This window comes from Podarcis vaucheri, assembly GCF_965113315.1.
Source record: "Podarcis vaucheri genome assembly, chromosome: 5".
In the NCBI taxonomy this organism is placed as follows: domain Eukaryota; kingdom Metazoa; phylum Chordata; class Lepidosauria; order Squamata; family Lacertidae; genus Podarcis; species Podarcis vaucheri.
The window spans coordinates 26,319,572-26,335,263 of NC_138763.1; the positions used below are offsets into that span (position 1 = coordinate 26,319,572).

The following is a 15,692-nucleotide window of genomic DNA, read 5'->3' on the forward strand; positions in this document are numbered from 1 at the left end:
TGTAAGCACTTTGACCACACCTTTATGGCAGCTATTGTTTTCTTAAACCAGAAATTTAGTTCCGTTTTAGATGAACTACAGAAGAGAACCCAATGGAACCCGAAGACACATACATTTCCCATTCTCCTTCGTATCATATGCCACACCTATGATCTTACCATTACTATTTACCATACTTAAGTGGAACACAGAACCAGTTTTAGCCCAGCAAAAATGTAATGCTAGAACAGCCCCTACAGCAGATGCTTTTCAGTAATATGTGAGCAAATCTCTTTCACAGGCTCTGCTCTGAAAGCTTATGCTGATGTCACAGCCTGCAGATGTTGAGCAGTAGGCTTGAGGGGGCAGTTTTTACTGCCACTTGACAAAAGTTGAGTAGTGCTATAGATTTTACCATGATTTCTTTTATTGTGCATGTTCAGTGCCATTTTACAGGTTAACAGTTCAAAGGTTTGCTAGTCCCAGAAGTACACAGAACTGAACAAAAGTATCTGCCATGCTATAGGTACTGTGCATAGAAGTCTGGTCAGAAGTCTTCCATAAGGCTGGAATCGACAGAAAAGCAATGTTTTTACACAGATTGCTGCTGCATGTTATTTTGATGTCCTTACTGTAAGGCCCCTTTCACTGTAGCTGCCTTAACCTCTAGTCTTTATTTTTACATAGCAAGCAAAACATGGTGGTTGGGGTTTTTTTTTGGGGGGGTGTGTGTGAAAGGAAGAGGTAAAGCACAACAGTCCTATAGGTGTAAGCCTGGAGTATCACGCCAGTCCAGTGTCCTGTTCCCAACAAGTTCTTTTACAGGTTTTGTGCAAGAGGAGAAGATCTGGCTACTGGACACATGATTGGCACAAGGATAAGGATTCATACTTAGAACAACAGCTTTTGCTCAGTTCTTACCTGCGGTACTGCCAACAGCCTTCAGCTGAGCAGTGGGCAAAGCTGCTAGCAAGTTTAATTTGACCCTATCTGACTTTCCTAGTTGCTATAGCTGTGAAACACGTCCTTGTATTGCTGTTGTCTGTAGAGCAGATACAAGTGCGTCTCTACTGGAGGTAGGTGTCAAGTTTTTTCTTGATGTTGTCAAAGCTGTCTGCTCCCATGTAGTCAGCCTGGCCCTGCTCCCATCTCTCTTTGCGCTCTTCTGAGGATATAGCTGGCGGTGACGGCGGCGAGTTTGGCACGGCTGCAGATGAAAGTGACAAGTGGGACACGGCCTCCGCTACCTCTTCCTGAAAAGAGAGAAGAATGAGTGGGAGAGGTACCACTGCATTGTTGTACGAAGGGGTAAGGCATAAAGCGACAGAGCAGCGGGTAGGAAAACCAACGAGAGATTCCCATGCAAAGCAGCAAGCACCATTTACACAATGAAGGAGCTGTAAAATAATGAAGGGCATATCCAAGTCAACGAGACAGCAGATGGGTAGTTTAGCAACAGGTGTAAGTTCTTCATACCTCTCTGCAGAAGCCACAAGAGAAAGCCAGTGTATAGACCAAGCCCGATAGCTGCAACAGTTCATTAGAAAGGTGAAATAGGGGAAACAGAAAGCATAGCTAAAGAACAGATCTTTCTGCAACCCAAAGGTGCTGCACTTAACTACTGTTTTCTGTATACCAAGCTTAAGTGTTCAAAGCTGCACTGCATGCACGAGAAGCTAAAGCCAAGTAGTTTTGGCTAGCTAAGACAGGGAAAGGCTAGAGTCATGACAGTTCTGGCTTATCATTATCGAGAATCTGTAGGTACACCTTTCTAGTTTTCTTACAATACAAAAATCCAAGATGGCAGGTACAACCCCACCATTAGAGATAAGCAGATCAACTGCCACTTCTGTTCGCATAAGGGAGCTGATAAAAAATTGCAAGCACATCCGCATGAAAATCAATTTTTGACAAGTTTGCATATGTGGTGCTGCCAAGCACTGCAAACAGAACATGAAGTGTCTGGAGGTTTCACGCACAAGTCCTAAGCCATCTAAGTTTGAATCTTGCCGAATCTGGATGTTTAAATGGCAATTTGGGTATCTACTAATTTCACTTCCAAAGTACACAAATGAGTGTTAAGAGGCAGAAAACCTGCTAGATCTGAAGTTAAAGAGAAAAATCCATTGGTATACAGCATCAAATGATGACTACTGGAGATGCAGGGCTGTATCCACCATAATTCACATTCCAGGTATGCCTATTGAAATTAATGGCCATGACTTAACTTGGGTCCATTTGTTTCAAAGGGTCTACCATTGAGTACAACCTAATTAGATATAACCCATAGTGCTCTGGACCGCTTTCTTACAGAATGTTAAGTAGCAGTTAGAAAGTATTACCACCAAGCACTGTGCATGTATGATTAACAGAGTTTTCAGTAAGCATTTTGTAATGATCCATGCCAAACAATTCAGTCTAGTGAATTTCATATGGTTCAGGCCAGTCACCATATAAGACCCCTCCAAATTGCAATAATGCAGTGTGAAGACAGCGGTTGCAGCCATCCGATCTACACCAATTTGTCTACACAGTCCAAAAATAATACAGCTGAATTTTGAAGATTCAAGGCTTACTATATTAACATTCAATCCTACTTTATGTGCATGCTTCCTGACCCCCTTTTCTTTAACAACCGTGTTAGCAAAAACTAGTATTCAACTGTAATATCTAGTGATACATTTTAGGGATGTGTGGGAGAAATGTTTAAAGAATCTGAATAAAAAAATTCCTTCCAGTAGCACCTTAAAGACCAACTAAGTTAGTTCTTGGTATGAGCTTTCGTGTGCATGCACACTTCAGATACACTGAAACAGAAGCTGCCAGACCCTTCTATATAGTGAGAAGGTGGGGAGGGGTATTATTAAAGAATCTGGTTACTAATCTCTTAATATAGCTAGGCCTGGCCCAGTTACTGTTTAGTTTGCCCGTTAGCACAGTCCAGAAGTGTTAAACTTATTCTGGTATCCAACCACTAGTTAACAGTTGCAGCTCCAAGCCAGTGTGCTGCATTAATTAAGGAAAAAGCTAACCCATTTTGGCTGAGGTCATTATCCCTAAGTAGTCTTGTTATTGCAGGACTGCAAGCTGTTTTTGTAGCAACCATGCTAGTTTCAGGCCAAGTAATGGCTTTCTCACAAGCGCAAAGAACGTGATCCTCCTACCCCCCACAACACAATTCTCCAGTTAAGGCAGGTTAAATACATTAAGGAGACCTACCGCCTTTACACCAGTAGCTGTATCTTTAACGACACCATGTTGATGTAGCAATGGCAAGATGTTTGTGACGAAGATGTCCCACCACATATTGAGAAACTCTGGATGAATCGCTGTGGGATCTTGAGCATCTTCTTTGACACTTTTTGCTTTGGAGTCATACGCGTAGTTCCACGGTTTCAGTCTTCCCAGGAAGTGAACCACTTTAGCATTTGTCCCAAACCTACAAAATCATAGTATTTTAAGCGTTGGAAGGCACCTGTCAGGAGAAGCTCTGCTTGATGGGTAGCTGCAGAAGGGAGCACTTTGTCATGGCTCCTCCACACAGGAGTAAGCATACCTAATCCATTCTACAAAAAAGCAACTAACCTTTGTAAGCTGCTTTAAACTGATTTATTTTTTTTAAAAAAGTATACCGAGACTAGAACTTCATTTTGTATGCATTAAATACAACAAACAATAGTAGCTGTTGTAAGAACACCAGAAAGCCAGCACTACAGGGATTTCATACAAGTATTAGGGCAATTGCTCAGCAGGAAACCCCATATGAAGCAAGAGGCTGCATATCACCATTTGAAACGTGAAATTTTGCACCGAGGCAACAATTCAGTGCCAATAGAAACACTGTTCTATGGCCTGTATTAAGTAGCACCTAGTCTGCATAATTCATTCTGCTTCAATTTGTCATGTGAATAGCAAAGAGGTATGCAAGTCATTAGGGCTCCGTCTGACAACCAAGCCTTCAATCGGCCCCATTCTAGCATCTAAACATTTTGCTAGTGTTCACACCGTATAGCACGGCAATACTGATTTGCAGCCTTAGGACTAGAACATTTTTTAAATAACCAGAGCATTAAATCCCTAAAATGCTGGATTTTATGCCAAATTTTGCACAGTTCCTGTGCTTTCACAGCATTACACAATAGAACTCCATCTTTACCATATATACAAATATATGAGTGATTAACAGTTTATCTATTCATAAGCAAAACTGAAACACCCTGAAATAACATGGGTTGGGTGGTTTTTTTTTGCAAGTCTGTGGCTCCCTAGTTAGGTAGAAGTAGTTCAAAGACACTAAAGTGTAAGGGGACCAACAAGGATCTATCTTTGAGCTTCCAGAACTTAACACAATTTTCATTTGGTTTAGGCTAGAGAGAATTCTAGTACAGTGGTACCTCGGGTTAAGTACTTAATTCATTCCAGAGGTCTGTTCTTAACCTGAAGCACCACTTTAGCTAATGGGGCCTCCTGCTGCCGCCGCGCCGCTGGAGCCCAATTTCTGTTCTTATCCTGAAGCAAAGTTCTTAACCTGAAGCACTTTCTGGATTAGCGGAGTGTGTAACCTGAAGCGTATGTAACCCGAGGTACCACTGTATGCCCCATTGTAAGGACGTGGACAATATCTGGTCCCTATAGACTTATTTTTCCCCCTCCCCTAAGTTGGAAGTGAGAGCTGCCCATCAAAAACAATGGAGGAATGTAGCATTTTAGCACAGCAGTTACTGCATGCTAGCCAATATAGCACAAAGCTCATGCATGCAACCAAGTGCTGAATTTGGTCTGGTAGAGAGTCTTGACAAGTGGATTTGGGGGCAAAAATCCAAACCAGGTTTAGCCACATCTCTAACCTCCAATATGAGGGTACGTGATAGTCATTGGCATTTATTGGCAGGTTTAAAGCATTTTAGAATTTTGCCCTGCTGAAGGTGTCAGCTGAAAGGACAACTGGCTTGCTCAAGCAATTTTACGGCAAGTATCTTGGGAGACACTGGGCGACAAATGTATGCCACCAAGCTAGGAAACCTCCCATCTAAATGGGAAAGTTTCAGAGGGAAGGAAGGAAGACCATATTTTTCCTCTTTCTCAAAACCTCCCGGTTTCAATATAGAGGGAACAACTATTTTCTGGGGGGCTGCAGATGCGCGTGCCACTTTTGACTCCAGAAGTTGGGTGAAACGGGCTTACGTGTGACCACCGCAGTGCGCAATGACCCAGAACACAACCCCTGTGCCTGTAATACAAAATCCTGACGGCCAGTCCCAAACCTAAGTCCTCAACAGGACAAAGCCTTCATATAAGATTGGGGAGGGGGGGAATGGATCTGTCTTGTCTCTCCCTGTCAATCCACTATGAGTTCTAAATATTGTTAATAATAATAATAGTAATAATAATAGTAATAATAATAATAATAATAATAATTTTTATTTATACCCCACCCTCCCTGGCCAGAGCCGGGCTCAGGGCGGCTAACACCAGTAAAATTACAGTAAAAACATAATAGGAAAAACCCCCAATTTAAAATACAGGTTAAAATGCAATTTAAAATGCAGCCTCATTTTAAAAGTAGCCCATAGATCAAAACCATAAGGGGAAGGAAACATAAGGGTCAGACTGAGTCCAAAGCAAAGACCAGGCGGAACAGCTCTGTCTTGCAGGCCCTGCGGAAAGATGTCAAGTCCCGCAGGGCCCTAGTCTCTTGTGACAGAGCGTTCCATCAAGTCGGGGCCAGTACTGAAAAGGCCCTGGCCCTAGTTGAGACCAATATAACTACCTTGCGACCTGAGACCTCTAAAATGTTGTTATTTTATTGCAGGCCAAAGAGGCAACACCCATTACAGACTGAAATTTTAGGTGTGTCTCATTGACACACGATCATCAACACATGGGTCCTTTTGGAGAACACGGAATAATGGACCCCCCACGCAAAATGGTCACTGCTATTATTGCAATGATCTGACGGAGGTCCCCAACTTTTCCTTTCTACTAGCAAAGCTGGGTGGGTAAATTGCCTGCTTGGAAGCAAAACAAGCCCACCCAGAAAAGAGGTGATGATTTCTACATAAAATCAGATGGCTTCCTAGGTGTTCAAAAATACAGGTTTTATAGGGCTTGGTGAGTTTCCAAGATCTACAGAATATTGAGGATATGGAGGTAAGAAAAATACTATTTTTTGTGAGCAAATGTATTTATCCATATAAATTTGTGTCTGAAGATCTTACGGCAGTTAGCAGCAGAAAAATACAAAAATACCTATCCCGATGCCTGCCCTTTGGGAAGGAAACAAGATGTTCAATGGAACTGAAGTCAGGCAGAGTAAGTCTGGAGGTCAAGTCTAGGGTCAAGAGCAGTTAAGCCACTGAATGCTGAAGCTTTCGGTTGAACGTAAAAAAAAAGGGGGAGAGAGAATGGAAGGAATTTGCCTACTTGAGCCCATGACTGCTTATAGTATCACGGGAGGCAAGCATGGGAAGAAGAATGCATATTCCAAGGTTAACACTCTTTCCCTCAGCAATGTAGCAACAATAAAAGCTGAGAGGCTTGTTCCTGAGTGCTTTTGCTCTAAAGCATAATGAGGAAAGGTTTAGGCTAGATGGAAGGGAAAAGATGTCCTCTGCAAACCCCGTACAGTACTATATAGGGCACCATTTCCAGGTTAAAGTACCGAAAAAGAAGAAAAGAAATGTTATTTTAAAAGGCTTTTCAATTTTGACTTCTCATCTCTAAGTTGCTTTGGTCGTTTCACACGACAGTTTGCATCTGGGTTATTTCTATAGTTTTCATAGTTCACTGGTCTAGGAGATACTTGAATAATTTTACTATAGGGAGTTAGGCCTGCAGCTGGTTGTAGATTCTGGATGAAATTATTATCCCCTCCCTTGTTGACTTCTAGCAGAGTTATAGAATGATTTGGACAATCTGTCTGTCTGTCTCTCTGTGTGTACACTGACTAGCCAAAGTCAAGCTCAGAGCAACGGAGGGGCAGAGGCCGAACTAGAAAGGCAGCCTATTTGGGGTATGTGGGAAGATTGAATGAGCTGTTAGGTATACATCAGGTCAACTTAGTAGGATTCTAATGGGCAACTCATTTGCCAAGTTAACATGCATTCTAGGCCTGCCGTATAGTAATTTGATCCCATTTGTCCACTGCCACTGCCTGAGCAAAATGCTAAGTTAGCTACCTGAACCTATTTGGAACCCTGACATCACTGCTTGAAGGATTTTATTTAAGAGGCTGAGGTTTGCACCTGTTTTTGATAAATCCCCTTTTCCATTCTAAAAAGCCAGCAGATTAGATGTGATCATAACAGGGTTTAAAATGTCATTCATTCTGTGAGCTGTAACTGCTTGGCACAGCTTGAATCCCCTGGGTGGGGACATCTTGTGTTTAGATTCATTCTCCCTGAAAGCCACAAGTTTCCCAGAGACTCAGGCTTTCAAGCTGTCACTTGAACGGGCAGAGGAATGGCCTTGGGTCCACCAAAAGCAGAGACAACAAACTTGACCTCAAAACAGAAAGGAGGTGAATCATAGGAACCAGGTATCACATGATTCAAGTAAGTCAACAGCTTAAAGACACAACACCACAATACCATACACTGAGCCAGATATTCTCTCTACCATCCACTCAGTACTATGTATTCATTCCAGTTTGCATGGACTTCCAAGAATAAGTCTTCTAATTTTAACTTGACAGTGCTTCATATGATGCTGCGATCACAAGACATTTTGAACCTGAGCCACCGAACACACTGCTTACGTTAGCTGCTCCACAGAACTCTAGTTACTTGATGTTGCCTGGAGACTTGCTCATACAAATCGCTCATTAACTTCTGGATATATGAGTGGCATGGGTTAAGATATTTACTTAAACCTTACAATTTCCAGGGAGAATTTAAATCTGGACTCTTGACGCCTGGCATCATAAAGAAATAATTTAGGCTACATCAGGGTTGGGAAATAGATACACTATGCTGTATATGTTTTTGACTAAGACTGTATGGTCTGTGGCTCTCGTCAAAGGGACTTAAGGCTACAATCCTGTACTCATTTACCTGAGAGTAAATCAATTGAACTAACAGGGCTTACTTCTGAATAGACCCATAGAGGCTGGCACTGTAAGTTTTAAATGTAGGATGCGACTATTGTGCATCGTGTCTACTCAAAGGAAACAAACACACACACACACACACACACACACACACACACACACACACACACAGTACCTCAGTGTCCAACAGCTCACAATACAGTGGTACCTCTGGATACGAACATCTCCGGTTGCGTATCCTTCAGGATGTGAACACAGCAAACCCAGAAGTATTTTTCCAGGTTTTGCCACATGCGCATGCGCAGAAACGGTTCCGTGGGTTGTGGAAACCTCGGGATCCAACTGGAGCTCTGGAATGGATCCCATCTGCAACCAGAGGTACCACTGTATTTCCTGAAGTCCTAGACTATCTTAATATTACCTTTTAAAGAAGGCACTCTCATTCCTTTTCCAAAGGATTTTACAGAGTACCCATATTGCATTTCTGTAGGGACACTGCAATGCCCACTTGCCCACACGATCAGAGGTGGCAACTGAACAGAGCCATTTGTTGTTCTAGCCTATTTCTCTCCCAGCAGTGGCTGGGGTGGGGGTGGGGGTTTGAAAGCAGGCCTCTCCAACAGTCATGTTGGCACTCATTCTCAAGCAAATGTGGACTACATTTGTGGAGGTTTCAGACAATTGGGAAGTATTCAAAAGCGGCTTATGTCTTGCATTAGCGGTCCTTTCTGTACTGCGACGGTAGGAGAGCTCCTATACTATGGGTGGGGTGACCATCCCTGGGTCACAGGGGATGCAGTTTTAGGATGGGTATTAGCAGCTTTGGAAGGAGCAGGATCATGGGCACCTCCCACATGGACCAGGGGTTTCAGCATTCCATGTCATGGATGTAAAGTAGCCACACTGCAGGACCTCCATGCTATGGAGGAACGTCAGGACAAGTGCTCAGAACAAAGATCAGGAAGTTAGGTGAAGCCGTCTTACAACTCCTGTTCTTCCTGGCCACTGGGCTAGGCTGGCTGTGGCCAATGGTTCCCCAGTCCTGCCTTTAAAGTTAAGACATTATATTTGTTGTAAACACAGTTGGCCCAGATGGCTGTTGCAAGATAAAGGAGTGGAAAAGACCTCACACAATCCACCCCCAGCTGTAATCAACATAGCTTAGGTATTTAATTTAGAACAGATTGAAGTCTACTAGCAAAGTCAGACTTACGAATAACTTCCTGTCCTAAATGAGGTATGAACACTTTCATATCAACAGGTCATAATCTCTTGTTTCAACTATATTTGCTCTTGCTTGGTGGCACCTTGCAAGAACAAGCACAGACCAGACTGGTCTCCACTTTGGAAACAGCCTTCACATAACATGAACAGGAGAAACCACCTATGTAAGTTGATTTTATACATTTTGTCCACTTACGCTTTAAATGCTGGGAGATAGGAGTAGATCGAAATACTGCTTAAGTTATAAATAAATGGCAGGTGCTTGCTGATGTCTGTAGTTGCCCAGCTGCTGAAGAAAGTGTTTAATAAACCCTGGTCCCCGCCTGAAAGAGAGACATGATAAGAGTTTAACAGGGGCCATGACAATGCATAATTGAGCAACCCAATAACAACAACTCTAAGTGCTAGTTGTCCCCTTGTCTAATCAAGATGTGTGCAAGCACCAGTGACTCATGAGTTTGTATTCTTGCCTCCAAACTGCTGGCATTTTACCCAAGGCAATTGCTTCAGTGACCTGAGAAGGGGTTGTGTGTGTCATACAGTATGCCTTCAGATTATTTTGCAGTGTGGAAAGCAATAGATAGATGTCACAGGGCCTTGTGTGTTGTGCAACTCAGCCTAGCCAATTCTGGAGAGAAGCAAGGCAGCAACTATGATAGGGTGGTACCTCTGGTTATGAACTTAATTGGTTCCAGAGGTCCGTTCTTAACCCGAAACAGTTCTTAACCTGAGGTACCACTTTAGCTAATGGGGTCTCCCGCTCCCGCCGGCGCACAATTTCTGCTCTCATCCTGGGGCAAAGCCTGAGGTACAACTTCCAGGTTAGCGGAGTCTGTAACCTGAAGTGTTTGTAACCCAAGGTACCACTGTATTGTCAAAGTGGTGTATTGCCCTTAAGTGAGGGGTTTTATTTATGTATTCATTCATTCAATTTATATGCCACCCTTTATAATATTGTACACCGCCCTGGGATCTTCTGATAAACACATTACAGAACATCAATGATAAAAGCATAATAAAAAATTGACAGTCTAATAATAAAATAGTCATAACAACAGTCCTCCCCCCCCCCCAGGCCATTGATTATTTAATAGTCTGGGTAAAGAGAATGTTTTTGCCTGGTACATAAAGACATGTTGTAATGGCACCAGGTGAGTCTCTCTGGGGAGAGCATTCCACAATCTGGGAGCCACCACAGAAAAGGCCAGTTCCATTGTTGTATCCCTCTGAACCTCTCTAGGTTGGGGGACATAGAGATGGGCCTCAGATGACAAGTGCAGGGTCTGGGTCAGTTCATACAAGGCAAGGTGATCCTTAAGATATTGAGGTCCTGAGCTCTGTAAGGCTTTATAGTTCAACACCAGCACTTTGAATTGAGTCCAGAAACTAATTGGCAGCCAGTGCAGTTGTGTCAGGATTGGTGCTATATGCTCAAACCGTCTTATTCTGGTGAGCAATCTGGCCATTTCATTTTGCACCAGCTGAAGTTTCCAAACCGTCTTCAGAGGCAGCCCCATGTATGACATATTGCTGTACAAGAGTTATGGACACCAACTTTTAATTAGTTAGAAAAATCTGTAACTTTTTTTAATTGAAACACTATCTTAAGAGGAGTATGTAAGAAAATAAAGCAGATAAAAGTCAGAAACACACTTTTAGAAACATACAAAACTAAATCAGAGATCTGGTGAAAGGAAAGAGATTCCAGCAGGCATAAAAAACACCTGGAGATGTCTACATAATGTTACTAAGCAGAGAGTTCCAAAACATAGGTGTTACCATGCTGAAAGCTCAACTCTTTGCAAACTTAGAATGAGCATTATATGACATTTCTAAAAAGCACATGTTCAACAGATCAAAGAAGCTGTCAGATAGGCACAAATGGGACCAAGCAGTCCCTCAGGTAAACAGGTCCCAAATACTTAATGCAGTTGCTCCAGTGACCCAATTAATGACTGTGTTCAGAACTAGAGCCAAAGCCACAGCAAAACTTGGCAGACCCAAGCAGATTTTGTATGCCTGAGACAGAGCTAGGACAGAAACGTCTGGGTTTTAGGTGTAGCCTGGGAAAAATGAAGTTCATGGCTCTTCAGGCATCCATAATTGTTACAACAGTTGTTACTATTTGGATCAATAATATACTGGCAGACAGCTTCTATTATTATTATTATTAGTCAATGGTCAGGGATGATGAAAGTTGTAATCTAATGACTTATGGAGGGCCACAGGTTCCCCACTCCACATCAAATGACAACTGCTCAGATCCATTTCAGTTTAAGGCAGCAGGAGTTCCAGATAAGCCAATACATTCTCAACATGAATTTAACAATAACTAAATGTAGGAACTGGGACGTGGGTGGCACTGTGGGTTAAACCACAGAGCCTAGGACTTGCCGATCGGAAGGTCGGCAGTTCGAATCCCTGCAACGGGGTGAGCTCCCGTTGCTCAGTCCCTGCTCCTGCCAACCTAGCAGTTCGAAAGCACAAAAGTGCAAGTAGATAAATAGGTACCACTCCGGCGGGAAGGTAAATGGCGTTTCTGTGCGCTGCTCTGGTTCGCCAGAAGAGGCTTAGTCATGCTGGCCACATGACCCAGAAAAACCATCTGCGGAAGCGGACAAACGCCGGCTCCCTCGGCTAGTAAAGCGAGATGAGCAGCGCTGGACCTAACGGTCAGGGTTCCCTTTACCTTTAAAATGTAGGAACTATTACATAAGACTGATAGTAGTTTTTAACATTTCATTTACACAAGGAGAGACAAACTGTCCACACTACTTAGAAGCTCAGGACTGCGATACTTCAAGGAGTGCCTCTCTCCATATGAACCAACCTAACCTTGTGATCATCACCTGAGGCCCTTCTTCGTGTGCCTCCTTCACGAGAGGTCTGGAGGGTGACAACACAAGAACGGGCCTTTTCTGCAATGGCTCCCCATTTGTGGAATGTTCTCCATAGGGAGGCTTCCTTGGCGCCTTCACTACATATCTTTAGGCACCAGGCAAAAACATTCCTCTTCTCCCAGGCTAATCAGACAATCTATGACCTTTTAAACCAGGGGCCAGCAACCTTTTCCAGCTGTGGGCCAGTCCACCATCCCTCAGACCATGTTAGGGGCCGGACGAATTTTTTTTTTTGGGGGGGGGGGAATGAACAAATTCCTACACCCCATAAATAACCCAGAGATGCATTTTAAATAAAAGCACACATTCTACTCATGTAAAAACATGCTGATTCCCAGACCATCTGTGGGCTGGATTGAGAAGGCGATTGGGCCGCATCTGGCCCACGGGCCTTAGGTTGCCTATCCTTGTTTTAAACTCACTTTCTCTCTCTGTGTGTGTGTGGGGGGTATTTTTTGTTTGTTTGTTACTAAATATTTTTGTGTTTTTATATTGTAAACCACCTTGTGATCCTTGGGTGAAGGACAGAATATAATTTTTAATAATAAGAACAACCACCACCACCTTTAAGTTATTGGATGTATTGGTTCTGGACACTTAAACAAATTCTGACTTTGTCAACTGTATGCCTGCTGGAAATAATGTCATTTCTGAACTCTGTAGTAGCAAGCATATCCTACTGTTTGGTGTTTCAAGTTTTAAGCCCAGTGCCCTTTTATGTAGCTGAACTATTCCTCTAAAGAGGTGCATTGCATTGTTCTTTCTCATTAGCAGGAGAAAGATTTGTGAAACAGAATTCCTTCCATATGCTTCTTTTCAAAAAGGAAGATTGAAGTATACTAGGATTGCTTTCTGCAGACTCAGGATTACTACTTATACAAGGTTATCAAATTCTTACTGAAGTTCTGGTTCAGTCTTTCCTGTATCAAGTTTGTAATCTAGATTCAGGGCTACTTGCTGGCAAGGATTTCACAAAGCTAGGAAGAAAAGCCCCCAGATGCTGCACACATTTCTAAGGAAATAACATCTTCATTTCTATTTCTAGTTCCCACAGCAGAAATATGTCACTCGAGGTTTGCTTTCAAATGTGCCATGGTTAGCATCAGAGTTTACCCATTATAATGTTTCCACTTCGAATGAAATTCAACACACTTGCTTCTCTCTCTCTCTCCCTCCCCCGGATAAATTCAAAACTATATTATGCCAAAGCCAAATGAGTGAAATACAGTCAGAAAGAACACAACACTTCTACTTGTGTTTTGTTCCAGACAAAACACCATGAAATCACTATTCTTCTTACTACAAGCCTTCTCGTATCCATGCCAGCTCTACTGGTGCCAGTGCTTAAGTTACAGCACAGACAGTAAAGTGATTCAAAAGTATAGCCCCAAATAACTCTTGCTATTTGACATGGGTACTTTATTTTGCACTCCCTGTTATTTTTCATTCACTGGAACAAATGCATCTAGTGGAAAGCAACTGAAATCAGGACAAGAACTGCCTCTTAGGACTTTCTCTTAGCTTCCACTGACCAATGCAAACAATTCCGAAAGTTAGAAAGTTACTTTAGTAGCAAGTTTAATCTATGAGAATGCAGCCCTAGAATGCTTTCCCCCCCTGCTCCAGACTAGCTAGGATTGCATTCCCATGGTAATCCATTCATGGTGGTGTCAGTATCTAGTCTGCATGTATATTTTATAGCAAACTGAAGTCAATTCAACTGTGCAGCTATGAACAGAAGCAAAGCTTTTGCTTCTAAGTAGTGTAAATAGCCTTTCCCTAGGCAGAGTTCCCATGTACTTGAACCATCCAATATAATAGCAAAGAACAACCATCATCTTCACCATTACCTACACAGAGAATTTTGTTAAAAAACAAAAGCATTCCATCACAAGCAGCAGAGTTTAGCCTTGTTAACAATGAAAATGATGCTATACAAACAAGCAAGCAAGCTCAGGGGTGTCACCCAATGTGGAATGTCTAATTTATGTGACTTCTTGAGCTCTGGGGGCTCTTTCCTACTGCACTATCTTGCTTGCAATACATTATGGCCCTGTTGGGTGTGCCCATGCAAGTGGCCAGCCTAAGTAAGAAAAGGATGCATTTATTAATAAGCCTATCTCCTAGAAAAGGATGCATTTATTTATAAGCCTATCTCCTAGCAAAAGGGTTTCCCTTCAAGGTTCTAGCAAGCCTAGTGCACCTTCACATTAAGCTAGCCTTCTGCTTCCCCAAGTTCAGGTTCTCTTTTTTCCAACAAATACTCAATATCCCATACTTTCTGAGCATACTCAGTCCACGTTGGACTTTTGTTGGGGGTCCCCCATTCTTTTTAACTTTTGCAAATGTCAGGGTTGCCCTTCTACAATAATTCTGTTCACCACAGCAATTGTGAAGCCACCATCAGGCAAGCATGATGAACAACAAACCTCTCCCCACCCAATCTTTACGATGTGGAAGTTAGCAAGGATGGTCCTAGCAATTGCTTGGTGATCCTGGTCACCTCCCCATGTCCAAAGCTGGGAGGAAGGTTGCAGAACCAAGGCAGCTGGGAGCTGGAAACTGGCAGCTGATCTTCCCCGACAGCCTTTTCTGCTTGGTCACTGCTGCCTGAAGGTGCTCCAAACATCTTTGCTTGAGCTACTACTATGCTTCCTTCCCCATCAGCTCTTACAGTAGATGCTGCCTACAAGGCAACTTCAAGCTGGAACACAACCTGCCTGGAAAAGGCTGGAGTGTGCAAATGTTTGACTTGGCAACACAAATAGTAACTTTCCTCTCTTGTTTCCCATTATCTCCAGTCATTCCTCTACCCAAGTTCACTCTTAGAAGCAGTAATTACCTTTTGGTCCATCCAATCCTATAATAGATGTTTGAACCCTTGTGTTAAGTAGCATGGCTGAAGGTATTTGTTTTAGAGTGGTCTGAATGGGAAATTTTCATCTCTACCACTCTTCTCTGCCAGGGATTGAATTGGTTCCAAAATAAATAAATAAATGACTGAAGCCTTTAAAAGCATTTTGAAGACCTGGCATATTATTTTAACCTTCTTACTATGTACACTGAGAGTTAGTGGGATTTAGTACGACAGTGGAGACCATGGTTCATATCTCCACTCACCCAGGAAGCTGGTTGCGATTCCTTGGGCCCATCACCTTCCCACAGGCTAATGTACTTAACAGGTTTGTTGTAAAGATAAAAAAATAGGGAGTGGGGACAATGTTTGCTACCTTGAATCTCTTGGAGGAAAATGGGATATCATGCAATATGATGAGAAGGGAGATATAAACACATAACAGAAACTATTTTAACATTTTGTTTAAAAGCTTGGCTGACGTATTTATAATGGTGAAATATTATTCCCGCAACAGGATTCAACAAGTCAATCCCGGGTGATTTGTTAGATGTATTAGCCAGGGACGAGGGGGCAAGTATTCAAAAGGCAGGAGTGAACTTGAAACGCAACCTCCCCCTGCTCAAATAAGCTGTCTGAAGCTATATATAACATAGCTCTACCCCTCTGAGTTGTAGCTGCAGGCAGC

General features: G+C 42.7%; 1 protein-coding gene across 5 annotated transcripts in view; it reads right to left on the reverse strand.

The window, feature by feature from the left end:
• Window positions 1–702: 702 nt before the first annotated feature.
• Window positions 703–15,692, reverse strand: part of GYG1 (glycogenin 1) — a 36,491-nt gene continuing 21,501 nt past the window's right edge. For 3 of the 5 annotated variants that reach the window (XM_082224505.1, XM_082224502.1, XM_082224504.1), the window contains 4 exons: window positions 9,447–9,573; window positions 3,199–3,418; window positions 1,456–1,506; window positions 703–1,232 (listed from right to left, as the gene is read on the reverse strand). In XM_082224505.1, coding sequence (XP_082080631.1) covers window positions 1,047–1,232; window positions 1,456–1,506; window positions 3,199–3,418; window positions 9,447–9,573 — 584 coding nt within the window. In that variant the 3' untranslated portion in view covers window positions 703–1,046. The remainder of the gene's footprint in view (window positions 1,233–1,455; window positions 1,507–3,198; window positions 3,419–9,446; window positions 9,574–15,692) is intronic. The other 2 variants (XM_082224503.1, XM_082224506.1) reach the window with 1 other exon arrangement.